Raw genomic sequence first — 26,497 nt, 5'->3', positions numbered from 1 at the left:
ACAATTCCACAAGTGACCTGTAGGTAGGACTGCTCACAGCCTCAGCTTGCAGCTGCGGTGATTGTGTGAGCTGATGTCATGCGTCTTGGTACTCTGTGGGCACAAGTACACAGATGCACTTGTTGTGGATGCAACAGAAAGTCTAGCCATGAGTGTCTACTGCCTATTTTATTACAAGGAACATATCTCTTCATGGACAGACATCCACAGTGCTTGTTGTGTCACAACATGCTTCTTTCTGCAAACAAATAAATTTACAGCATCATTACACTTGCTTTCAAGCAGTAGATTATAACTGGATAGAAGGGGATCCTAGCATGGAACTATTTTCTAATTTGAGGAAGATGTAAGTTAAGAAAATATAGTGAATGAGGATTTTTTGGAACTGTAATAAGTTTCTAGTACTAATATAATGTGTTTATTCATTAAAGCTGAAGCTGTAATTTTTGTGAGTTACAAAGTAACTCCCATCATAGCAATGACTGGTACACCATTCTCTTTGGGACCTCTCATTATATGCTGCCTGGTAGCAGCAGCAGAATGCAAACTCCCAAGGGTATCAAATCTTTTGAAGGTGTGTGTCTCAAAGCAAATGGTGTCTTGTCTAATTCTCACATGGGAGCTTATTTCTGAGGCACAACATGTGAATAAAGCTCCGAGTTTCACAGCTTCTCCTCTCACACTCAATAGGAGCACAGATATATCCGATTTTGTTCCGACTTGCTATTTTTGTGTATGTTGCGGACATGCAGTGCAAGTTATGGACAAGCTCCTAGATACAAAGACACTGGATTACACGAGAATAGGTGCAATATTTTTGGAACCATATATGAGTATATGGACGTCATGAATTTCTCATGGAAACACTTTCACTCTGTGACCACAGATGGTGCACCAAGGGCATCAGCAAGTTTTTGTCTCTTGCTTAAAAAATGAACTGAAGAGTGACATGGGAAAAAGAGAGCTACAGCATACCATGTGTAGTGTACAGACCACATTTGGTCAGAAATATGTAAAATAAGAAATGGTTTGCAGTAGCTCCAACTGCAGGCAAGCAAAAGTATTACACCTTACAAAATATAACACTGCTGTCGCAACAATACGAAGCGAGATGGCCTGATGTGGTGTGGGAACAGCTGACACTGTCGTGTCTAAGGAGGTGAGGGTGGCAGCCTTTGCAAACCAGCAGCCACCAAAATGCTTAGTCTATTTGCCACATAATGAAGCAAAGCCCACATGATCTCAGCTCTGAAGCATATAAATACCTAGCTATTTCTAATGAAAATCAATTGTGTTAGTATCACATCTCTATTGCCTAGGGGCATCATTTGAAACGCTATTCCTGGACCACAGTTTTGACTCTCCATCACAACAGTCCTCCCTAAAACCACAGGACCTGGAGGCAACACCACATTGGACCACAGCTGGTCATGGGCATCAGCATGCTGGCCATCAATTCGGGGCAGTGGGCCAATGCCGTTACATCACGTGCCGGCCACCTATTGGGCAGTGCATGGTGTGCAAGTCGTACCACAACATATGCGGCTGCGGTTAACCGAGACTGCCCGGCCCTGGAGCTGCTGTCGACCAAGGCAGTTGTGGCACATGCCGCTGCCCGGTTGGTACTGACCTCTGTCAGCAGTCTGGGGGGGGGGGGGAATTACAGATGAGGCCACTCGATGCCACAGCCACATTGCTGCTTCCTGTATGGAGCCACAGTGAGAAGCCGAAATAAAGGAATTTAGAACATCACGCTGTTTGACTGGCACTACACTGCGTCCCTCACCACTTCAAATCCACCACCTATTACAACTGTGTCATAAACCAGGAAGCATTATGTGTTGAAACTGTGGAACTTTGTCATGTAATGGACACTACTGTGAAGTGACAATTTTGTACAAACACACAGAGACAGCCACCATCAGTTTGAACAGTTTCTTCAAGACAATGAAGTTGAGTATGGCCTTACCACTGCACTGTTCAGTGGATCAGTGGAAGTATCGTTTTTATTATTATTATTATTATTATTATTATTATTATTATTATTATTCTCCTTCTCCTCCTCCTCCTATTTGTGACTTAATTGCTTTGTTTCTAGACATAAAAGGGGAAGAAATTCCTCGCCCCAGAGAATCAAAATAGATATCAGACCTCACTTTTCTGGCTGATATATCCTGCATCTGAATACACTGAATGTGTCATTACGGGGGGGGGGGGGATTTTTTGTTGATACTAAACACATGGCAAACACAGGGTGTTCAGCGATAAGCTCCATTTATTTGAGAGGCAAATAGGGAACTGGGATCTAATGTTTTCACATACCTCAATTCTCTAAATTTACCTGCTGACCTCCCCTTTGTAACAGTCAACTTATAATTAATCAGCTAATAGTTTTGAATCATGGTTACAATAACTGACGTATTCTGAGAAGCAACTGCAGTGTTTCAGTACTCCTTTTCAGTTATATCTGATGACTTGCCACCCACGATGTAATTTGAACTGACTGACTCACAAAATTCAATGTTGTTGAACGACAGGTACTACAATAGTCAGAATTTGTATCAATGGTATCAAAATGCAACAGCACAAACATTCATTCAGCTTCAAAGGAATGCACTTGGAATTACGTGCATGGTCAGGTCAACATACTGTTGTGAGCAGCTATTCTCTGTAATGAAGAGGATAAACAACAGGGAAAGATCATTGCTTCAGGAACCTACAATGAAGGGTATGCTGTGCATTGCTGCAGCAAACAAGGTATCACCCCACATAAGGGCATCGGTCTCACAAAGAAAAAAAAAAAAAAAAAAATAATTATATATATATATATATATATATATATATATATATATATATATATATATATATATATATATATATATATATATATATATATATATTGTTCTGTTCATCACTTCCAAACAGGCCGCTCACCCCTTACCAGCTAATACATTTTTATGGTCCTCAAATTGTAATTCTGATTAATTTCATGTACATTACACTAATTAGACTAATTTAACAAAAGCCATGCTCAGGATGGGATTTGAATTACAGCTTGTTTTTCACGATGTCACGCTCCGTCCAGCCCCTTCACTTGTACCCTCGTTCACTGCAGATGTGTTCAAATAACCACAGCCCACAGCCGAGAGGCAGTGCTCTGAGGGCAAGTGAGTGCTCCCCAGCTCACAGGTGAATGCATAAGCTGGAATAGTCTATAATACACGACATACAATGTGGATTCTTTGCTGCCCCAAGTGTTCACCTACTTCCTAAACTACTTGCAATGTTACATCCTGGTGAAAAATTATATCCAGCACTATGTTTAGGTTCTTATACACTGTTACGATATTGAGGTATATCACCAAGCTGTTCAAAACAGAGTATGGCCTCGCAGTTGGTAGGATATCTCATCTAAATTAAAACTGACCTACTTTGTAATTTACAAATGGATGAGAGTTCACAAAATATGCTTTCAATATTCCCCATAAAGAACACTGACTTAGTGCAGAGAGAACATTCTCCATATGTTTGGTACAAACTAGTAACTGAAGGGAGTGTCCAAGTCGTTCGCTTTTGCTTTTCTCCCATGGCATTGCCAAGGAGGGACAATTCCCAGGGTCGTAACGATTTGCACTGAAAAGTGTTATGTCTGGGAAGATGGCTGGAGGCATGCAGTCTCCGTATTATAACTTCAGTCTTTTCATGAAACAAGGTATCGGTCATAATACCACCTATTCCAAACAAAGGCTCTCCCTGCAAATTTAGTGACGAAGATATGAACCAAAAATCATTATTATACTCCTCAAACAACTACTGCACAATTCCTTGCCTGTGACATGACAGTTATCCTGCTGGAAGATGCCATCACAATCAGGGGAGATATCAAGCATCAAGGGATTTAACAGGTCCACACATGTTTTGTGGAGCTGTTTTTCATGATGGCGTATCCACATGACCATCCATCTGTTCTAACAAAGACGGGTGATTCATCCTACCAGACAGCGCATTTCCACAGATCCATAGTCTAATATTGATGCTCCTGTGCCCACTGCAATCGTAAATGATGTTGAGGCAACACAGAAAGACATGTGGGTCATCTGTACAGGAGTCTCACATTCAAAAATGTGTGCTCCACAAAACTTATGCCTGCACCAGCAATGTACTCTATTGTCAGATCTGCTACAGACAGCTGTGGCAATCGGCCTGACAGTGCTGGAAAGCCTCTGCGCTCTGTGATGAGGAAAGGACATGACACATCTTGTCACTTACTGTGGTTTCACTATGCTTAAACCAATTCCCATACATGCCCACAGTAGTAACTTGTGGATGCTCAACCAGCTTACAACATTTACAAGACGCTTATTCCCCATCAAAGTCACTTATGTCAGTGATATTACTCATTTGCAGCCCATAAAAATGATTCCCAATTCATCTCTGTTTCACTTATATACTTACCTTACCACATAAAGTACCTGCAAAGCCACCAGGCAGTGTTCAGTCTCGTGGTGGGCATTTGTCATGTTCTGACTCATCAGTTTGTGTGTGCACTATAAAATACAGGAATTTGACAGCAAATGGGTAAAACTTGCATGGAATATATTCAAAATGTCCATCACATGTCGTACTGAACTGGTTAATGACAAAATACTTTTAACAATATGACACGTGGGGCCAAACCTACAGGGGATTATTATAGATTGTATATCCTTTTGAAATCTAAGACTTTTTGAAACTGTGACATATTGTCAGAGTTATCTGCTATACACAACATGAAAACATGCCAAGGAAGTTCTTGGGATATTCATTGGTGGAAAAAAAAATCCACTTTTTTGGCAAGTAAGTTCCAGTTCACAGGATGGATAAGTGTACGTATCATTAACACTGTTGTTTAAGCATGGACTGTAACTATTAATTCTCCACTTACATAACAAATGCTACCAATATCTGTGAAAAAAGAAAGTTTGTATAATATGGCATAATTATATTAACATGCTATCTTCTACAATTGCCCATGTTGCTGTCAAAATAGTGTTAAAACCAATTTTCTGGAATTTATGCACTACCAAAAACTGATTTGTATTTTATTTTGTAATCTGTTCTTCATAAATCTAGTGTGTGTGTGTGTGTGTGTGTGTGTGTGTGTGTGTGTGTGTGTGTGTGTGTGTGTGTTATCGAGAAGAAAAAAAAGTAATTATGAACCAATATTGGACTGTTTATAATAGTATGAAAAACAACAAAACCTGTTCTCCAGTTGGGAGATCCACTATGAACACTTCAGACCACAGCAGGATTCCAGTAGTATCTCTCTCGGAACCACCACGCCATGAGAAACCATCCAGTGGCATTTCATCTGTCCCCATCCAGTCAGCTCTTCCCTGTTAGCAGAAAGTCATATATATTAATTTGTGTGTTTGCTAATATTCTAATTCTGTAGACACTACTAAACTTTGATCAAAACATGAGACTAAGTACCAAAACTACCAGAATGAAAAATTTCATTAATTTGAGAGAGGAGCTAAGTACAAAAGAACTGAGCAAATTGGAAACACACAATGTGTTCATTGACTCCCCTACAGACATCATCTACTTTCGGGTGTGAGAAACAAAATAGACAAGAGACTTAAGTTTCCCGAAGTTCTTATTTAGAAAGTGCACATAGTGAACACTCAGCCATCCTGGATTTAACAATACTCCAAAATTATTGTTTGTAGTCAGTCATCAATCTGTTCATGAAAATGTCAGTTGTCATAAGGTGAGAGGAGAAGCAAATCTGTGCCTACTGCTTGTCTTGCAAATAAGATAAATTTTTGTCCAGGTGTTATTTCATATTAGGAGTTGAGTGCTGGGTTTATGCAGCAGAGAGTGAAACCACACCAAAATTCGGCAAGATGATTGTGTGAAAGTATTGAAAAATAGACAGTCAGTATGGTATTACCAGATCAACAACTGTTAAACAGGTGTTTGAATTCAAGGATGGAAGAGTAAGTTAATATCTTGTTCCGAAGATCATTGGATGCATTGCACACGCTCAAGTTTTCAACTTAGTTCAAGCTCAGCTATGTCTCTTAGTATAGCATGCTACTATTTTGGGTCAAATATGGAATTACTGGCAAAATAGAATTAGATGCTGCTTTAGGCAAAACTATGTATACACTTCCAACATAATCTAAATTACAACTCTCAATATCCACACTAAACCATGTAAAAGTCTGGCAAATAAAATAAACTGTGGCAATGGATTTTAAAAATCTCTGATAATTAAAAGTTCAAATACAGCTTATATTTACTCAATGCTAAAATTTCAGCTAATTAATGTAACAAAATAAATGTGAAAGAAATGTTTTTGGCTACACTATTTTCGATAGGAATATTGCAATGCATTCAAATAAATTACCTCTGAATCTAAAGTCTACATCTTTGACACCACCCTTTTCAGCATTTTAGTGCTCTTACTTTCAAATACCGAGTGATCAGTTTGTTACAAAAAGATGGAATTTAAAATTATTGCAAGCAGTACATCACAATTTCTATGGGAATGCTCAGAAGGAGATGTAACTTCAAGAGTAAAACATTTTATCAGTTCTTTGTATTTTAGCGAATCACAGCTTTATATGTGTATATTTACATGACAATTAAGTGGAAAGTGTGCCACAGCGAGGTTGTCAGTTGGGTTATAACCTTTATTTTGGTCAGATGGCAAATTGTTTACATAATAAGGGAAAAGTAACTCCACACTCACTATAGCACCATATCATATTTGCGAAATATGTAGGCTCAACAATTCTTGCAATGAATATTATCAATATTTCCAAAGAAACATCTCTTTTCATATACATACACAAAAACTGAACTGTGCAAATAAATCTTTCAAGACAATGTAGCAGTACAACATATGAGTGTTTAGTAACATGATATGTCAGTAATTCAACACACTTTTGCTTCCCTTGAACGTGAGACAGATTTGAAGTTCAGGAGAAAAAGAAGCAGGGAGCAGCACAGAGCACAATTACAAATAGTGTGAATAACATCAATTCATTTTCTAATTGTTCTACAGTTATCATTGCAAATACGAATACCAACCTGTGCCTTCAGGTAACGCAGGAAAAAATCAAGCAGAAAAGATTTTCCTTTGCGGAAGGCTCCAGCCACAGAAACAACAACTACAGTCTTGTCTTTCACATGATCTTGCAGTAGTATTTCCTGAAGTGCTGCTTCATCCAGTTCAAAAGTATGATCATCCTTAGCTACAACTATCTGCACGGGTCTTGCTCCCATCTTTTCTTTTCTTCCCCTGATGTTACTATCTCCGGCAGCAGCTGAAACAAAACTAGAACATTACAAAAATCTAGACATGCTTACAGATATACTTAAACTTTTGTTACTAGAGATGCATTCTCAGAACAGGTTGAAAAAGGCCAATAACCTACAGCAAAAATCTGCTTGCCAAGATAGGAATCTATTTCCAAAAGAATAGTAAAAATTATTTTGTTTCTTTCATTTTCATGGAAGACATATGCCAGCTTGAAGGACACCAGAATGCACAAATCAGATGGCTCAAAGTGACGTCATGTGTACAGTTGCAGTATTTTTCAGGTCAAAATAATGACTCGACTGATTTCAGAGCAGAATACCGAAGAAAAATACAGGTATCATGTGTGTTGTACACGTGCTTGTAGGAGAAAATACTCCGATTTTACGACAAAATTTGGAAATAGTCACAAGTCTAAATAAATAAACTTACGAGCAAAATCATGCGTGCAGCGGTGTGTCCCAAGGACGACGGCAAACCTGTTCCAAGTGACAGCGGTGTTATGGAGGGGATAGGCGCGCTTGGGTCGTCCGCGCTTGCCGAAAGGCTTCGGACATGCTGTAGCGGTGCGCGCCACCCACTATGTACACTCCGGGAACTACAAAAGCATGAAATTTTTACTTACAATAAGATCGCCAGGGACTTGGAATGTCCTAGCATTTTCGAAGACGGTAACAATCGCGAGCTGCCTCAAAATATACCTAGCTTAATTTTCGTCACTTTATGTTAATTCGTGCCGCAAACCTCTTTATGCCTCCCCCCCCCCTTTTTTTTTTTGCAATTCGTGTCTCACATGAATTTTGCACTATGAAAACTGGAGCAATGCACGAGGCGTGGAATTATGAAACTGCGTAACTGTTCGCATATATATGTTTGTAACAGTGTCATCCTTTTAATGAATGTGGAGAAAAGGAGAAATATGGACGTGGAAAGTAAATTATTTGAATTTTTGCAGCGGTCGATTTAGTCACCGGTTCTACGCCAAAGGGCTCCACGCTATTCTCGAGGTCACTAGAGACAGTGCACAAGCTTAGCGTATTTAGACTGGATTTCTTTCACACTATCATTTGTCTGAAAACCGTACCGCTATTCGACAGAAACTTTATATCACGGAAACCTCCAAAACCTGATTCAGATCGAGAGTGTGGATTCCAATCCCGCTTCTCTGGCGCGAACGTTCAGTTTCTTAAACACTGCGCCAAGAGCCACAGTTCCTTCATTTAATGTCTTCCACTCGTCTCACGTTGCAAATAACAACATAGCAATAAAACTTCGACTACTAAAATTTCTGAAGTTAATTTTTTACGTGAAATATCAAAACCTTTCGAAATTAAAACAAGTGCATGACAGGGTATGGACTGCCTGCATCATTATGCAATTGCTTTTTGGAGAAAAAGAACAGGAGACGAGAGCAGGAAATAAAGTGAAAACTTGGAAGAACAAGTGACAACCTTGAAAATGATTGCTTAGCTTTTGATGATGATTTATCAATTTTAGAAGAGAATCTACAAGATGCAGCAAAGCAGATAAACATCGCCGAAGATGCAACAAAAAAACTGGATTACAAAATTTGTTTGAAAAATTCGTACAAATAACCAACGTAAAAGGTGCACCAAAATATATGAAACCAAAATATGGAATTAAGTTCCAGAATCTAAATGCCTGATAGAAACAATCAAATCAGATGAGCTGAACAAAGTAGCTAACAAACAGGGTCAGAAAAATGGAAGCAGCAATCCACTTAAAAAGGGACATGTACGAAAAAAAAATCCTCATCCATTAATACAAAACTGAGGCATTAAAATGTGGTAAGTAAAACTGGGTGTCCTTATGCCTAAGAATGTCTCGACATGAGCACAGTCAAAAAGTTAAATAATTTGAAGAATTCGAATAATTTTGGGTCCAAAGTATGAAAAATAGGATCTGGAAATTGAGAAGTAACAAGGAGTTCTACGAAAAACCTGAGAACATAACAAATGCTATAAGAAAGCGAAGGATTAAATCTCATGGCAACTTAAAACGAATGGTTTATAGAACTTAAGAAATATCGACAGCAGTTGGAAACAAGAGAAAGACATAGGAAAAGATTTCAGGGAAAAGGTCGAAGGTTTCCCAAACAGGGAGTTATGAACAGAAGGAAATAGAGCGGAAAAAATACAGAAGCTGTTATAAATCGGCTATTTCACTGGTTCTAAATTGTCCGAACACGAATAGTAGTAGTAGTAGTAGTAGTAGTAGTAGTAATAATAATAATACATCGCAATAGGAAAACATTATGCAACACTAAAGGGGAGAGAGTGTTTTTGCATTTCTCTATGGTTGACCCTGGAACAAAATTGTGTTAATTACGCTGTGACGAATAATGTTTTTTGTTCAGCTTCGTATTTATGAAAACTAGCTGAAGAAATAAAGTTTGCTTTAAAAGTACACCGAAAAAGTGCCTTCTCGACACCACAACCAATTGCATGGACGACTTTCGTTATCACTTTCGTTATAGCACAGTGTAAAAGAAAACATTGTTGTTAACACAGTATTTTTCTCTATACTATATACAGAATTCCGACAAATAGACGGAGTAATATTATACATTCAATTTTTCTATCCTATTAGGAGGAGGACATTAGTGTTTAACGTCCCGTCGACAACGAGGTCATTAGAGACGGAGCGCAAGCTCGCGTGAGGGAAGGATGGGGAAGGAAATTGGCCGTGCCCTTTCAAAGGAACAATCCTGGCATTTGCCTGAAGCGATTTAGGGAAATCACGGAAAACCCAAATCAGGATGGCCGGAGAGGGGATTGAACCGTCGTCCTCCCGAATGCGAGTCCAGTGTGCTAACCACTGCGCCACCTCGCACGGTACTATCCTATTAGGAATATAGCGAAATTACGCTCGGAGCAAGAATCTGAACACCTGGTTACGGAAAGACTTGCAGCCAAATCACGAGACTTTTGACAAAGAAAAAAAAATTACTTCAAACGTTCAACCATGCTTTTACGACCTGTATTCGTACATCCATTATATATATATGAATACATGTCCGAAGGGACACTGCATAGTAATTCGGGACAACACAGGCACTGCAATATCGCAAGGAAAAAAAAAAAATGTTTAGGTCACCTTTGAACAGGCGATGAGTTGATCGCTGCTTACTGTTTCCGGCCCGTGTGGATGTATACAAGTTTCGTATCCTCTTACAATTTTGTTGTTAGGTTTTAAATTTCCTCGCCGAATTTTTTTAGCATTTTCTTACATCGACTGACAAGAGTGTTTTTGAGGTTGTCAAAGTGTGTGGAAACCACCGGTAACAGATCTCTTTCAAACTCTAAAACACGTAAGAAAAATAGATATGCCTAAGAACATCCCTTCGTCATGGTCACATGACAGTCATCTCCAATTAGCTTGCCCACAGCGTTTCTACAACGTCCGCTTCAAGACGACTTTCACAAAATCCATCCATGATGGAAGCAATACCATGACAAAATCAAACTATTCGGCCATTGTTAGACGGTTGAAGACAAACTTCCTATGTTGCCCAGGTACAAGCTTACTATCACGATGTTGTCTGTCTGGAGGAATGGGATCATGAACGTCGTAAACTTTTGCCTTTCAAATCAGTTTCAGTTACCCACGGCCGACAACAGCAATCAATGACTTGGCATAAGGGAGACGTGGCAGTAGCGTAGGCCTCTGGCAGTTGTCCATGACGTCAGCACAATGCGCTTGGTTCGGCTAGCAACCAGAGATGTTAAAGCGATCTAGTAAATTAAACATTGCCAAGAAAGGCAGCGTACAGAATAGGCATTGACAACACTTGAATTTTTGCTACTGTGCATAAATAAAAATGTTGTAACAAAAACCCACAGACAAGGTTTACATGAATCATTTGACTGATTTTACGTCAGATGTAAATAAAGATCGTAAGCAATGTGATGCGATTTCTGAAGTTAACACTGCTCGATTGACTTTTAAGTATTACTTTAATATACAAAATGCAATTCTGATTGACTCCACGACGTGCGCACGATTTATGACATCACTTATTATCTGAGGAAGATCAATTGGAGTGCACCCTAAAGTTATAATATCTACGTTAAGTGATTACATTTGAAGGGAGACTGTACGCTCTCGACATCATACAATAGTCTAAAAGAACATAAATTGTTGAAATCTACTACATCGATTACTCACTCAAGACCCTGCGAATAGCTACTCGCAGATATTTATGTTCACACGAACACATTAATATCGTTGCGGAGATGTCAGATGCCAGAGAGATTAAGAGAGTCGTAAGTGAGCTTCATTTACACCCAATAAGGGTCTAGAGTACACATCTTACGAAAGGCACTGAATATATTCTGAGAATACGTGAGGCTTGTTTCCTCAGTGCGATTGAGTCCCAGAATGGATTGAGCAGGAGATATTACTAGAGCGGCTGTACCTCACTGAGAGGATTATTTTAGTTCGAAAAATGGGCAGTCCAAGACGAGCATAACATTACTTTCTCCTACAAACATCTCGTCTGATTATAAAAATAGCAAAATTAAATAAATTCGTGGTTATACGGAAGCTTCTCGAATGGAACAAAAAAGAGGGTGATATCAGCACACACTGTATCTTCCACCCACCATACAATACACAGCGGCTTGAGGACAAATGCTTGTGTTTGGAATGATTCTATACAAAGCCGACACGTTTCTACATCGTCCCAGTTTAAACTGCTTATCGCAGAAATCAAGAGTGCGTATTGGACAATCCATGGGACACTTTCGTCATGCTTGGCCTCCCAGGTCCCCAGACCTCGGTCCGTGCGATTATTGGCTTTGGGGTTACCTGAAGTCGCAAGTATATCGTGATCGACCGACATCTCTATGGATGCTGAAACACAACATCCGACGCCAATGCCTCGCCAAACTCCGGACATGCTTTACAGTGCTGTTCACAACATTATTCCTCGACTACAGCTATTGGTGAGAAATGACGGTGGACATATTGAGCATTTCCTGTAAACAACATCATCTTTGCTTTGTCTTACTTTGTTATGCTAATTATTGCTATTCTAATCAGATGAAGCGCCATCTATCGGACATTTTGTGAATTTTTGTATTTTTTGTTCTAATAAAACCCCATGTCATTCCAAGCATGTGTGTCAATTTGTGTCCATCTACATTATTCCGTGATTTATTCAGTTTTCAAATTTATACTGACTTTTTGATTACCTGGTATGTTTATACGATCGGCGATAACTAATTCAGAATGGAGTTGTTTAATAGTGTTGACCTATTCACAAAGACTGCAGTCCCAGAAATCGTTCAGAATATCACTAATGTTATCATTAGCTTGCGTTCTGGCAACTTTTTAACCCACACATTTCCACACCTTACGAGAGCGTGACATACAAAATGACTAATATAACTTCGGTATCTTATAAGATCACAAAATTAGATGTCTTCTTCCTCTGTGTTCTGAACAGAAAGCTGCCAGTTCTGCTAAGAGTAAACATCTGATACCCCCGTTGTTACTTTTATCCATGGATAACTGCCGCTGAATCTCAGTGTTATGGTGGCTGAACGTTTTGTCACTGTGTACCAGCACTTGCAAGTAATTAATGCTGTTCCGTAAATCCCTCTCATGTGCAGGAACTTAAAAAAATAGTACACCAGCGATCTGGACTGGGTACAATATTACTGAGACACTTGCAGAGAGCATTAATTTTCGTCCAGTGTAATACTTTTCAAACATTCTCACTATTTCCAATTTCTCTTTTCACATTTCAAAACTAAATTTAAAAAAATCGTTGATTTCCAATTTCGGCACATAACATTTTGAGAACTAAAAGAACGGTGCTCTAGAACTTTAATTACGGTAGAAATTTCAGCATATCACGGAAACATTTTGTATTGGCTGAACATAATGTATTTCTGTATTGGAAAGATGGCTTTCACCGCCTCTACGATCATTTCTGTGGTCTAGCGGTTAAAGCCGATGAAAACTGACGCTTGTAACTAAATAGCCCGTGTATTATATACTACAATACTGTTTTGTACGTTCAAATAAGGACAAACAGACTCAGTAAGTGAACTGCTCCACGTACTACTAATTCTTGATATTTATGCTCATAATTTTATAATGTTCTCCTTAAACGCTCTTGTGATGGTAAGCGACAGAACGGTTTGTGAAATGAGGGAATTAGAACCATGTTTGCGACCACCTACATATCTTGACGGTATCATCTTGGAAAGGGGTTTAATTGTGGCTAATACTTTATTTACTTCGACAATGAATATGTCGTGTACGAGAGAACCGCAAAGTCAGATTAAGGAGGAATATAAATTGATACATAATCTGGTAACACAATTAGGTTCAAAATTTACGTATTTATAAAAATATTACCGTCCGATAGTTAACCTTTCAGTGAAGTTCAGAGAGGACGCAACATTGAAGCACAAAGATTACTGAACCTGATGGCCTTTTCTTAACCCATATGCCCAGAACGTGTTCTAACACCGTGTTTTATCATTTATTAGCGACCACAGATAACATCTGTAACAGTAATTTGTAGTTGTGAGTTCTGAAAGAAGGTTTCTTTCTGTGGATCTTCAATGAGTATGGGACACACAAAATCTTACACTACTGTGGAACAGGAATAATCAAAACAAAACAAATTACAGTGCTTCAAACTAACTTTTTGTATCCTGTACATTTTTCCATTTTTTGTGCACCCAAACGCGTTTCGCCCTTGTTACAAGGCATCTTTAGTGGGCGTCAGATCAGCGACTAATTCATTATATCTAAGCCAAACAGCTTCCTCTCTGGTGATAAACTGGATGAAAGTTTGCACGTTTCCGTTCTGTCACTGTTTTCTATGTATAAAAAGGAAACGTGCAAACTTTCAAGCAGTTTACCGTTTGGCTTAGAAATAAATAATTACACGCTGAAGACGATTTGATACTAAGGAGAAACGCGCGTCTGGCTGCTCAAGAAAAATAAAAAACAATGTGAAGCACGCAAAAAGCGTTTTCTTTTGAACGACTGTAATTTATATACAGCTGCAGCGAACATGGCAAGAAATGAAACATATTTTACGATAATCAATGTTTATTATTAGGCATTAGATAATCAGACATTATTTGTAAGTTACGAACCGTTACGTGATTATATTAGGTTGATATGGAACATAAAACATATCATTACGCATAAACTCTCCAAAGCATTTGTCATGCACTTTTACATTTGTGGAACATTTTTGGCAGTTATTTTAAAAAAGCGGAAATCTTACCTGACCAGTAAGAATATATCGACCTTGACGAGTCGCAGCAGGCTCGTTACTGACCCTGTGACCATATATGGGTTAATTTGTTTGGATTAATTTCACAAAAGTCACTGTGTAAAAGTTCTGCAAATCTGTTACTTCGAACCTGAAGTTACTAACTAAGCATTTTCGGCTTGTTTAAGCTCTTCAAAAACGAAGCTAAGCAATATCATGCCCCCTAGCTTCCTTGGGCATAAGGGAATCTGTAGGGCTGAACTCCCGTCAGGCGGGACGGCACATGCATATTCCACCAAGATTCTGAGCGGAGGTCATGCGCTGAAATTCCAATATCAGTTCCTAGTGACAACCGCTGATTTTTCTGGGATGGTGATGTCTAGAACGAGACCAACCATCCCCATGCCGTCAAGTGACATGCTCCTCAGATCAATAAGCAGTGACACAGACACTCAAATCGCCAGAGTGGTGTCATATCAAATGACTTGCACACCAGCCTGTAAGGTAGAAGAGATTTATTTATTGTCTCGGTGAGCTGATAGAGCCTTTGTTTGAAATAGCAAATTTTAACTGCGGATTAGAAGCTCGAGCCAACTTATTTAAAACTTTCCTCGCAGAGAAGAGAACTGCTATTCTCTTTACAATGTGGACATGGGATTGCGTCTAGCACACCCTCATTTTCGACTTAAACGGGATATAGCAGCAATAAAACTAGGTTCGGTGCCTATATCAGCGCCATTCATATAGCGAGGAGCAACATATTCCGAGACTGGTTTAGCGAGACCGTATGTGCCACGCTCTTAACGAGTGCGGCATCCAAAACTAAAGGTTGACTCCCTTGAGCAGTGTCTGAGACAGAGTGGTAGAAATTGTAGGTACACAAAAGAACAAGTTCAGGTGGTACGACACACACTAGCCTTCCTCCTGTTTACGTACGGCAGCAACTCTTTCTTCAGCGACAGATAATGGATGTTGGCCGGAGTGGATAACGTACATCTTGTGAATGCAGTTATTGTTCTTGGACATACTTCAATTATCTAAAATTGCAAAAACACGTCGTCAGCATTCTCCACGCAACGTCAGCGTTTCTTAGAAGCACTAGCACACCGGTACTGACTAATATACCACAAAAAGTGTTAGTAGTTTGAAACCTTTGCTGCAGAGCATGTATGGGAATATCTTAACATGTATAGAAGGAAGTTTAATTTTTTTTAAGCTGCAGTCTTACAGTATGAAGCATTGGCCTTCGCATGACACGTTAAGACAGCAGAAACAACACACCTTATGCGATTATGCTTTTGTACATCTACACAACTTTTCTAAGCATCTTGGGATGAAAAATGGTCTTAAGGTCCACCATAACAACAGCTGTGGGGAAAGTTAAAGGGGTTGTTGTTGTTGTTGTTGTTGTCTTCAGTCCTGAGACTGGTTTGATACAGCTCTCCATGTTACAGTTAAAGGGGCATATTATTCGTATTGTGATGCTACTGCCACTAAATTAGTATTGTGTTAAGTTTAATTTTCTACGCCGAAGTCTAAAGAATTATCGCAGAAATGTATAACTGTTAGAAAGTTTACACAAATACAGCATACTGACAAGTATTTTCTCATTCTTTTGCCTCTCACTATTAGAACGTCCATTTCCAAATTATATATGTATTTGCGAACTCCGTGGAGTCCGTCTGCAAAACTAAAAGAGAGTATACAGTATTCTGATAAATATTTCTGAGGATGTGAACTGTTTTGAAGTAACAGTGAAGGTATGGATAGGATAAATTAACACAAAACCGAGAAAAGTGTAATTCAGATACAGTGGGACTCCATCCTATATGTGTGACAGCTGTGCTTGTGTGAGTTGTTCTATCGTCGAAGCACTTAAACGTTTGAGTGAAAAGCAACTGCGCACCGGAAATTCTACTAGCAAGGGACGAGTCGACGACCAAATTACGTACAGACACTTGATATTTACCAACTATATTCTTGCGGTAGAAATGTCTAATCCATGACAGACAGTACATAAACGGTGCAAAGGGATGTTTGAAGGAGGACATTATTTCAACTAGAACGGCACATCTGCTGAGAATATTGTTTATTTGTACCAATAATGATCGATTTCCACTATACAGACATTTTCAAGTGGACTTAACTCTCCAAGACCATAACCGCAAGTCGCGCAACATCTATATACAAGGAAGTTACCACCATACGCAAACAACCATGGTATTTAAACAAGGTATGGAATCAGCGAACGTCACGCAAGCTTTAATACTACAAAATCAAACATTACTTGTAATCTCTTACGCTAGTAAACAAACACGTTGCCAGTAGTGCGATAACAAGGCAGTCATTTTAATGGATGTGGTATCAAACCTGCAGAAATCCAAAGAATTATTCTTGATAAACAAATCAGTAATACAAACTTTGAAGCGCATTAGTAAATTAAAAGTGCCCTAGACTGCTGAGTTTTATATTGTAGATAATTTTAAATGCCTTGAAAAATGATCAACTTCAAGGAGTATTTGAAAGGAAAGCTACACTTTCATATGACGTCTCCGTCAACTGACATAGCAGGAATTCGTATACGATCTTGTTGAAGTAACTATCCTGGCATTCGCCCGACATCGTTTAGGGAAACAGGAAACTATGTATGTTGAAGCCCAGATGGGGACGCGAATCACTATAAAGAAACATCTGAAACCTGTCCTGGTGCTATGGAATTACGTCCTGAGAACGGTGCCGAGTAATGTGCAAATCAGAGTTAAAAACAGAAAACACAAAGGTAATTCCGTTTCACTGCCGGGGCGTGACGGTTCACTCATTTTCCTAGTAAAAACTAGTAAGGCAACTACTTAATGTAATAACGGGTGTACTGTTCTGATATAGCTATAATCTTTCTAACAGCGCTCAAAGTGCTGCATTTGAATAACTGACAGCATTGTCCAAACTTTATCGGTTCTTCTTTTACTGTTTCAGCGTTAGTAGAGACAGCCCGACTCAATACGTTTACATGCGACACATCTTCCGAAAGACGAAAACCTAATTTCGCAAACAGTTTTTCGCTGTCGTGTTTACATAATGAATTCTGAAGGAGATTTGCTTGCCCAGCAAAATATGGTGTCTGGAAAGCAGCTGTTGCAGTTTACGATTTAGTCAGCACAATCACTGTTTCTCTTCAGTTAGACGAGTTGTAAACAGCTTCAGTCTAATATTTCTTCTTATCCTTCACTATACAAAATATCACTCCGTTCATATTAGCCGAAAACTGTTACAAACAAGACGAAACCTGACAGCCAAAGCAACACCAAAGACAAAAAGAAGTAAATCTTACGACAATAATTATGCGTCAGCATCCACATTTACGGTCGTATATGAATAGCAACATTACAAACCCTGTTCTGTCAGGTTTCGCATGTACGTGTGCACAACACAGTACTGCTACTAACGCCTCTAAAATTTCTAGTGTGAATTAGAAGAGCTTAATGTTACTTTAAATTGAAGATAAATTGCCACGTAACAAATAAAATATTACCGCAGCAGGCAAATCACCACTGCTATACAGAATTGTAGCAAAGAAGGCCACGGGGAAACATCAGTCTTTCTGCTCGGACGCTAAGTTGCAGTTAAGCACGCAAAGCGGTGGGCAAATAGTTTACATTCGTAAAACAAGATAATGGGGGAGGGGAAGGAGGGGCCGGGCCGGGAAAGTATAGGTCACCAGTAAACATATTACGGCAAATACATTGTTAAATGAAAATATTTGTCTTGCAGAACAATAGCCAAAGCTTCATGTGAACGAACGCTTACGAAGACATGTATGAACTGCGATGAATAACCAGGGTGGATGATGCAGTCTTGTAGCCGGACTACTCAAAGCTGATGATAGTAGTAGGCGCTTGGCAAAGAAGTGATAGCTTCATTTTATGTTAACGGTGAAGAGTATGCACTTTCCTGTGAAATATTCTGTCCCGCACCTCGCACTGGACGAATGCTTTTCGTTTTCATGAAGCATCAATCGCTGCGAGTACAAAGACCAAGCAGTACCGACGGCACAAAGGCAAGACGCGTGGCGGCGGTCGCGCTGGTCGCACACCTGATACAATATCTCGGTGCAATGTCCACAGAACAACGCGCGCGCGCGCGCGCGCAGCGAAGCGTGTATGCGGGTCAACACATCCTGAACACGCGCGCTGCGAGCTTCGCGGAGATGTGCTCACCTGGGCACTAACAAATAACAGCGGCATCTGTGATGCCACGTGAAATCCACAAAAACAGGAAAAAACACACACACACACACACACACACACACACACACACACACACACACACACACACACACACACACACACACACAGAGAGAGAGAGAGAGAGAGAGATTCGTCTGAAGCCATTGCAGGAACCATGAGTAAACCTAGAACAGAATGGCCTGACAGGGATTATCTCGAAGATGAATTCAGTATTTTAACACAATATTATCCATACGCAGCTGTCACTATACAGCCGAGGCCAGTGACGCCTGCCACCGTAACGTTTGGACGCAATACAGAAATCATTTTTGTTATAATTGTAAGTAGGCGACGGAAGTTAAAACACCATGAAACGTGATAACATCTTTCAATAAGATAATGTATCTAATGATATTACACACTGGACCAGATTTACAGACGTTCATTTCCTGTGACATTTCTCAAAACACTCCATGCACATAAATGGCTACCGAGGGCAACCTGATAAAAATGTGAACAGACCGTTCTCTTCTCTCAGTTTGTTTCACCGGAGGGTGGCAGAGTGTCTACATTCTTCGAGTATTCTTCACTTTATTTTCTTTGTTGAATGACTGTGTTGATACTCCATGTTTTCCCCACACTATCAGAAGGAATGAGAAGCAATGATACAGCAATTTTCTCTCTAAAAGGTCTTATGTCATTTGCGTTCTCGTTTGCTTTCTGTTATCGTACGTGCGTTTAGAATATCTGCCAACAACGTATGTTTTCCACCATTTTACTTCTTTGCAGCATAATAAGGCATATGGTCAGAGATCGGTTGCAGCCTTTCCTTTATTGTAAACCAAAACGATATCTGGTTTCTCAGAAAATTTGTTTCTTACTTGTACAGAAAAAATGGCTCTGAGCACTATGGGACTTAACTTGTAAGGTCATCAGTTCCCTATAACTTAGAACTACTTAAACGTAACTAACCTAAGGGCATCACACACATCCATGCCCGAGGCAGGATTCGAACCTGCGACCGTACCGACTTGTACAGAAAGGATCATCATTTATGTTCCTGACTTTGCACATATGAGAGGAATGGTTGGTAAAAGCACCTTCGGCAGGAACTTCATGTTATCATTTAATGTACGCACAACAGGTGTTCCAAGCTTTGGAAATAATGAAGTCAATTCATAACTTGTGTAGAAACTGTCAATGCATAAAGTGTGACTTCATTCCGAAGTTCTTTTCCAGGTTCTAGACAAACTAATGCTGCCACGGCAATGTTGTTATTGTAGAAGGAAAATTTTCTGTCTGCAGCAGTATGCGAGTTGAATTTCTCGGCAGATTAAAAGTGTTTGCCGGACTGACACTAGAACTCGGGACTTTTTGATTTTCGCGGGCGAGTGCTCTACCGACTAAGCTACCCAAGCACGACTTACTACCCGTCCTCACATCTTTAGTACGCCAGTAGCTTATCTCCGCTTGCCCAGAAAAGGGGAAGGTCCCGAGTTCGAGTCTCGGTGCTGCACTCAGTTTTAATCTGCCAGGAAGTTTCATGTCATTATTATACTTCTCAAATCTCCCGAACGATAGTCCAATGTGCTGGCCGCTAAGCCATCTCACTGTCACTATAGACATCGAGATTGCAAAAATATTAAAAGCTTGGTCAATACGGAAACAGTTAAAAAGGTATAGACAGTAATCAGCCGCGATCTTCTTCACAGAATCATTCCGTCATCTGTACGGAATGATTTAGGATAATCGTGGGGTTCATGTCAGTTCCTTCCAAAAAGTCCAGTGTCTTAACAGTGCAGCCTCTAATATCGGAGAGGTTTTATGTATTTTACAATACGATGTGCTGTATGTCATCATTAAATGGAAAGCTGTACAATGATTGGCTGATTTATCGCAGCAGCCCATGTATGCAGCTCATTCCCTGAACTTTTATGGAATTACGTTTCAAATGCTTGTCTATATTTCATACGCTAGATGGCGATAGGACCTTTTTTTGGACGGTTTTATACGAATTGTGTTCTTTAAAAATGGTCACGACGACCACGTATGTTGTATCGTTGCCTGAAAAGCTCTGAGCGCAGTACCAGACGATGACATTCCACCGCTTTTCTCATTGGTATTACGCAGTCGGATAATGCTCCCTATCTCCATCCTTCACACACGTCAAGCACCGCACTTCCCCACTGCGCGACGTTCACGTAATTGCAACTCTAGTTACATCTGAAGTTACGCAACTGCACACGCGATCCGCCGGCCAGTATACCAGAGATTCTCATTTGAGTATGTGATATACCATGAACGTTGTCAACGCTGGTGTTTGTTTATACGAAGGGTTCGGAATGGCGCAGAGGAATACACCAAAGGAGGTATTAGTCTCGTCTCCGACAGAGTTTACGGACGGAATTTAACGCTTATTAAGCGTTTTAGGAGTTTGGTAAGAAATTTTGCATGACATTGGGAACTTTTAGGGCGGTAGTTTCTCTACTACCCTCTTAACTATTTTCTTGTACAAATGAAAACAAAATCTGTGTGTCTGAGTGATGTGAGTTATCTACACCACTTCAGAGTTGGCTGAAACATGTGGTGACAATGCAATTTATCACCCCCACAGGCCAATCGATAGGTACGATAAGCAACAGGTAAAATAGACTGCAGCTGAAATGAAGCGTTTGGTCTACTACAGGAATTTAGGAACAAAATATACATGCTAAATGAAAGAGAGAGATCAAAACTAAATCAGTTTAGGCTGGTCGACAATGAGATACGTATATTTTCCAATACAATAAAAGACCTAGTTCCGTGAAGGTGAAGAGTCAGGCTGCTGACTCATGCTTATTCTGAGTGTTGCCGTAATAATTCAGTGTCACGGTAGCTTTTATTTCCAGCCATTACGGAGTTTTAACGCGTCTCTCACGACCTTTACTAACCGGTAGATTCATACTCTAGAAGAAAGTTACTGAATTTTACACGTGTAAGACAGAACATAATACTGTTAAGTTTATATTGCCAACAAAATACCGTGCAATAGGCTTCATATATACGAATCGTGACCAAAATGTAAAGAGAATTCTTGTTTTTCATAAATAATCTTTATTCATCAACATCAGCTTTGTCCTCTTCAAAGCATTCCCTCTCGGATATAATGCAAATGTGCTAGTGCTTTTCCAATCTTGGAAGCACTTCTAGAACTCACTTTTCGTTATGGTGTCCAGATCCTTCAGCGATTCAGTTTTTATCTTATCAACGGTGGCAAAACTAGGTCCTTCATCGTTCTCTTCAGCCTCGGGAACATGAAGTAGCATGAGGCCATGTCCGGCAAATAAGATGGGTGAGGCAACGTAACTTCAGGTAGCATTCCTTACTAACCATACGACCATAAGGCAGGAACTCATGATACATTATCCCATTGTAATCGAAAAAAAGGGTGAGAAGACACTTTCGTTGTGATTTAACTTGAATTTTTTTTCGTCTTCATTCTTCAGCACTTTCCACTGGGACTTCCGGGGCCTTGTCTGGGCGACATTTTTGTTCCAAATTAAACACTTTTGCAACAAACTTTGCACCTACACATTTCATGCCTAAAACATCCGAAAAAATGTGAACCAAAGGATATGCCGACACATCATCAACTTCTCTGACGGTGATTCGGCGATTATCCAGAACCATTTTCTTTACTTCCTCCACGCTGCCGTTAGTAATAGATATGCTAAGGCGTTCAGCGTGGTCGTCGTCTTCAAGGTTTTCTCGACCATCTGTGTAACGTTTATATCACTCGTGAACTCTTGTCTTACTGAGAGTCGCCAGAAGGCACACTCAACATTTAGAATGCAGTGATCCGCTTTATTCCATTTTTCAAGCAAAATTCAATGCAAATTCTGTGATCCATCTTTTTCGAAACTAAAAATTCATCGAGCACTCGAAAACACCTGTAACATTTCCGACTGTTAACAATAAGCTGAATTTTCAAAACGACTGGAAATGCAAACATATCAGGAACACGTCTACTAACAAGACAAAAAATTCGAAAATCCTATGTTTAAAACACGCGAAATTAAAAAAATATTCGTTATGTTTTGATCACACCACGTATAATACATGCTTTAAATCTGTTGCAGTGCCTGCCATGACTTAAAAGCAACTTAAAGAGCAGTCAGGTATTTGACTTTAAGAACTGCGCGGCAGCCAACTTGCAACAGCTTCAGACTGCCGAGAGTAATATGAAATCTAGATGAAGGGCCATCACTGACATAGAAAATTCAAATGGACGCCAAAACATATAAATTTTATGATAATCACTAGATTATATATTCAACTTCGCAAAGGTGACAAGAAAATTTTCGGCTATATGTGAGCGTAAGACAACGAGTCCTCCACTGCTTTTATAACATGGACCATGCTGGCTAGCAACATTAATTCTGTTAATTGTGAAGGCAAAATCGTTCTTGCACAATCACCGTCGTGTGACTCATCAAGATACATGCGTCGTGTGACTTTCACTCACAATTCCTGAACCTATTTTATTTTCGTAAATGCTTCATCAACGTACAAATTGAACAGTAGGGAAGAAAGAAACATCCCTGCCTCCAGCCCTTTTTAATCTGAGTAATTTTTTTTCTTTTTTGTTATGGTTTTAGGGCGCAAAACTGCTACGGTCATTAGCGCCCGGACTGTGACTTAGGAAAAACTAAAAAAAACGAAACTGAAAACCCGCAGCAATGGGAACAAAACTAAAAAAATTGGAGAAACTAAAAACAAAAGGAAAGCTTAAAAAATTACTATAGAAGGGGGTTGGTTATCCCCAAAAAGAGCTTCAAATGGCTGACGTCATCTCACTGGCACTAATAAAACTAGAGAACGGGATCGGCTGAGCACGTGTCATTTGCTAAAATGGAAGATATATCAGGCGACCGACAGCTGTAAACGGGCGCGTAACGGAGTAAAATAGGGGCACTCAAGTAAAAGGTGTCTTATCGTCCACAGCTGAGAGCAGTGGGGACAGAGTGCGAGAGGATCGCCGCTTAAAAGATGTCGATGGCTAAAAAGACAGTGCCCTATCCGGAGTCTAGTTAAAATTACCTCCTCCCGACGACGCGTTCGGGAGGAAGAGGTCCAAGCACAGGGAAGAGCTTTCACGTCCAGCAATTTATTATGGGGAAGTGTCGACCAATGTGCATGCCATAGACGAACAACACGACGACATAAAACACTCCGTAGATCGGCGAAGGGAATCGTGCGAATAGCTGGCCGAAGAAGAGAGACTGCAGCCTTGGCCGCTATATCGGCCGCCTCATTTCCATAGATACTAACGTGTCCTGGGATCCAGAGGAACGGAACAGAGACGCCCCTCAAGTGCAGCAAGCGTAGGCAGTCCTGAATCCGGTGGACCAGAGGGTGGACTGGGTAGAGAGCTTGGAGACTGAGGAGAGAGCTGAGAGAATCTGAACAACATACTGTATCCGCTGATGGCGGCGGATGTATTGGACAGCCTGGAGTACAGCGTAAAGCTCCGCAGTATAAACCGAACACTGGTCGGGAAGCCGAAATCGATTTGGGGTGTCGCCAACAATATAGGCACTCCCTACACCAAACGATGTTTTTGAGCCATCAGTGTAAATAAACGTGGTTTCCTTCATTTGTGCACATAGAGCAGAAAATGCCCGACGATAAACAAGTGAAGGGGTACCATCCTTGGGAAACTGACAAAGATCACGGAGCAGGCAGGTCCGGAGATGGAGCCAAGGCGGTGCTGTACCCCAAGTTGTCAAGAAAGTTTTAGGAAAGCGGAAGGAAAGAGAATGGAACAGTTGACGGAAGCGGCTCCCGAGGGAGGAAGGGCGGCCTGCATACCCTAAATCCAAGGAGACGTCGAAAAAATGTCATGGGCCGGATTAGCAGGCATGGAAGGCAAATGGCTAGCATAACGACTTAGAAGGACAGCTCGCCGATTGGATATCGGAGGTTCAGCAGTCTCAGCTTTCCACATGGCTGGTGTAAAAAGCTCCAGACACTAAACGTAATCCACGGTGGTGGATAGAGTCGAGACGCCGAAGAATAGACGGTCGAACAGAGGAGTAAACTATGCTTCCATAGTCCAATTTCGAGCGCACTAAGGCGCGATAGAGGCGGAGAAGGACCACTCGGTCCGCTCCCTAGGAGGTACCATTCAGGACACGGAGGGTATTGAGGGATTGCAGACAGCGAGCCGAAAGATAGGAAACGTGGGCGGACCATCACAGTTTTCTGTCAAACGTAAGACACAAGAATTTAGCGACGTCCGAAAACGGAAGGTTGAAGAAGGTGGATGAAACTCCGTACGACGCCAAAAATTAACACAAACGGTCTTGTTGGGAGAAAAGCGGAAGCCTGTTTCGATGCTCCAAGAGTGGAAAAGATCGAAACAGCCTTGAAGAAGTCGTTCAAGAAGGTTGGTCTGTTGAGAGCAGTAGTAGATCGCAAAATCGTCCACAAAGAGGGAGCCTGAGACATCAGGAAGGAGACAATCCATCATTGGATTTATGGCAATGGCAAACAGTACAACACTTAGCACGGAGCCCTGGGGTACCCCGTTTTCTTGGGAGAAAGTACGGGAGACAGTAGTGTTCACCCGCACTTTAATGCGCGCTCTGCCATAAATTCGCGAAGAAAAAAGGGGCAACCGACCGCGAAAGCCCCAAGAGAACAGTGTGAGGAGGATGCCTGTCCTCCAACAGATATCGTATGCTCTCTCCAGATCAAAAAATATTGCTTCTGTTTGGCGTTTCCGGAGAAAATTGTTCATGATATAAGTGGAGAGAGCAACAAGATGGTCAACTGCAGAACGATGCTTTCGGAAACCGCATTGGGCAGGTGTTAGACTGCGGGACTCCAGCCACCAAGCCAAACGGCAATTCACCATACGCTCCAGAGCCTTACATGCACTACTCGCGAGAGAGATGGGGCGATAGCTACAGGGGAGATGTTTGTCCTTTCCAGGTTTCGGAACAGGAACGACGATAGCTTCCCGCCATCGTCTGCGAAAAGTACTGTCGGTCCAAACTCTATTATAAAGGCGAAGGAGGTAACGCAGACTGTTGTTGTTGTTGTGGTCTTCAGTCCTGAGACTGGTTTGATGCAGCTCTCCATGCTACTCTATCCTGTGCAAGCTTCTTCATCTCCCAGTACCTACTGCAACCTACATCCTTCTGAATCTGCTTAGTGTACTCATCTCTCGGTCTCCCTCTACGATTTTTACCCTCCACACTGCCCTCCAATGCTAAATTTGTGATCCCTTGATGCCTCAAAACATGTCCTACCAACCGATCCCTTCTTCTAGTCAAGTTGTGCCATAAACTTCTCTTCTCCCCAATCCTATTCAATACCTCCTCATTAGTTACGTGATCTATCCACCTTATCTTCAGTATTCTTCTGTAGCACCACATTTCGAAAGCTTCTATTCTCTTCTTGTCCAAACTAGTTATCGTCCATGTTTCACTTCCATACATGGCTACACTCCAAACAAATATTTTCAGAAATGACTTCCTGACACTTAAATCTATATTCGATGTTAACAAATTTCTCTTCTTCAGAAACGCTTTCCTTGCCATTGCCAGTCTACATTTTATATCCTCTCTACTTCGACCATCATCAGTTATTTTACTTCCTAAATAGCAAAACTCCTTTACTACTTTAAGTGTCTCATTTCCTAATCTAATTCCCTCA

The 26,497-nt window shown here is 40.6% G+C and overlaps 1 protein-coding gene across 5 annotated transcripts in view; it reads right to left on the bottom strand.

Moving 5' to 3' along the window:
• Positions 1-26,497, bottom strand: part of LOC126338575 (atlastin) — a 125,469-nt gene that overhangs the window by 37,157 nt on the left and 61,815 nt on the right. For 4 of the 5 annotated variants that reach the window (XM_050001565.1, XM_050001567.1, XM_050001564.1 and 1 more), the window contains exons 2-3: positions 7,081-7,316; positions 5,241-5,375 (exon numbers count right to left, since the gene is read on the bottom strand). In XM_050001565.1, coding sequence (XP_049857522.1) covers positions 5,241-5,375; positions 7,081-7,316 — 371 coding nt within the window. Of the gene's footprint in view, positions 1-5,240; positions 5,376-7,080; positions 7,317-7,741; positions 7,850-26,497 lie in introns of those variants that run through there. The other variant, XM_050001569.1, reaches the window with a different exon arrangement.

This window comes from Schistocerca gregaria, chromosome 1, assembly GCF_023897955.1.
Source record: "Schistocerca gregaria isolate iqSchGreg1 chromosome 1, iqSchGreg1.2, whole genome shotgun sequence".
NCBI lineage: Eukaryota > Metazoa > Arthropoda > Insecta > Orthoptera > Acrididae > Schistocerca > Schistocerca gregaria.
Note: the sequence above shows the minus strand (reverse complement) of the source record. Positions and strands in the feature narration are given on the sequence as shown.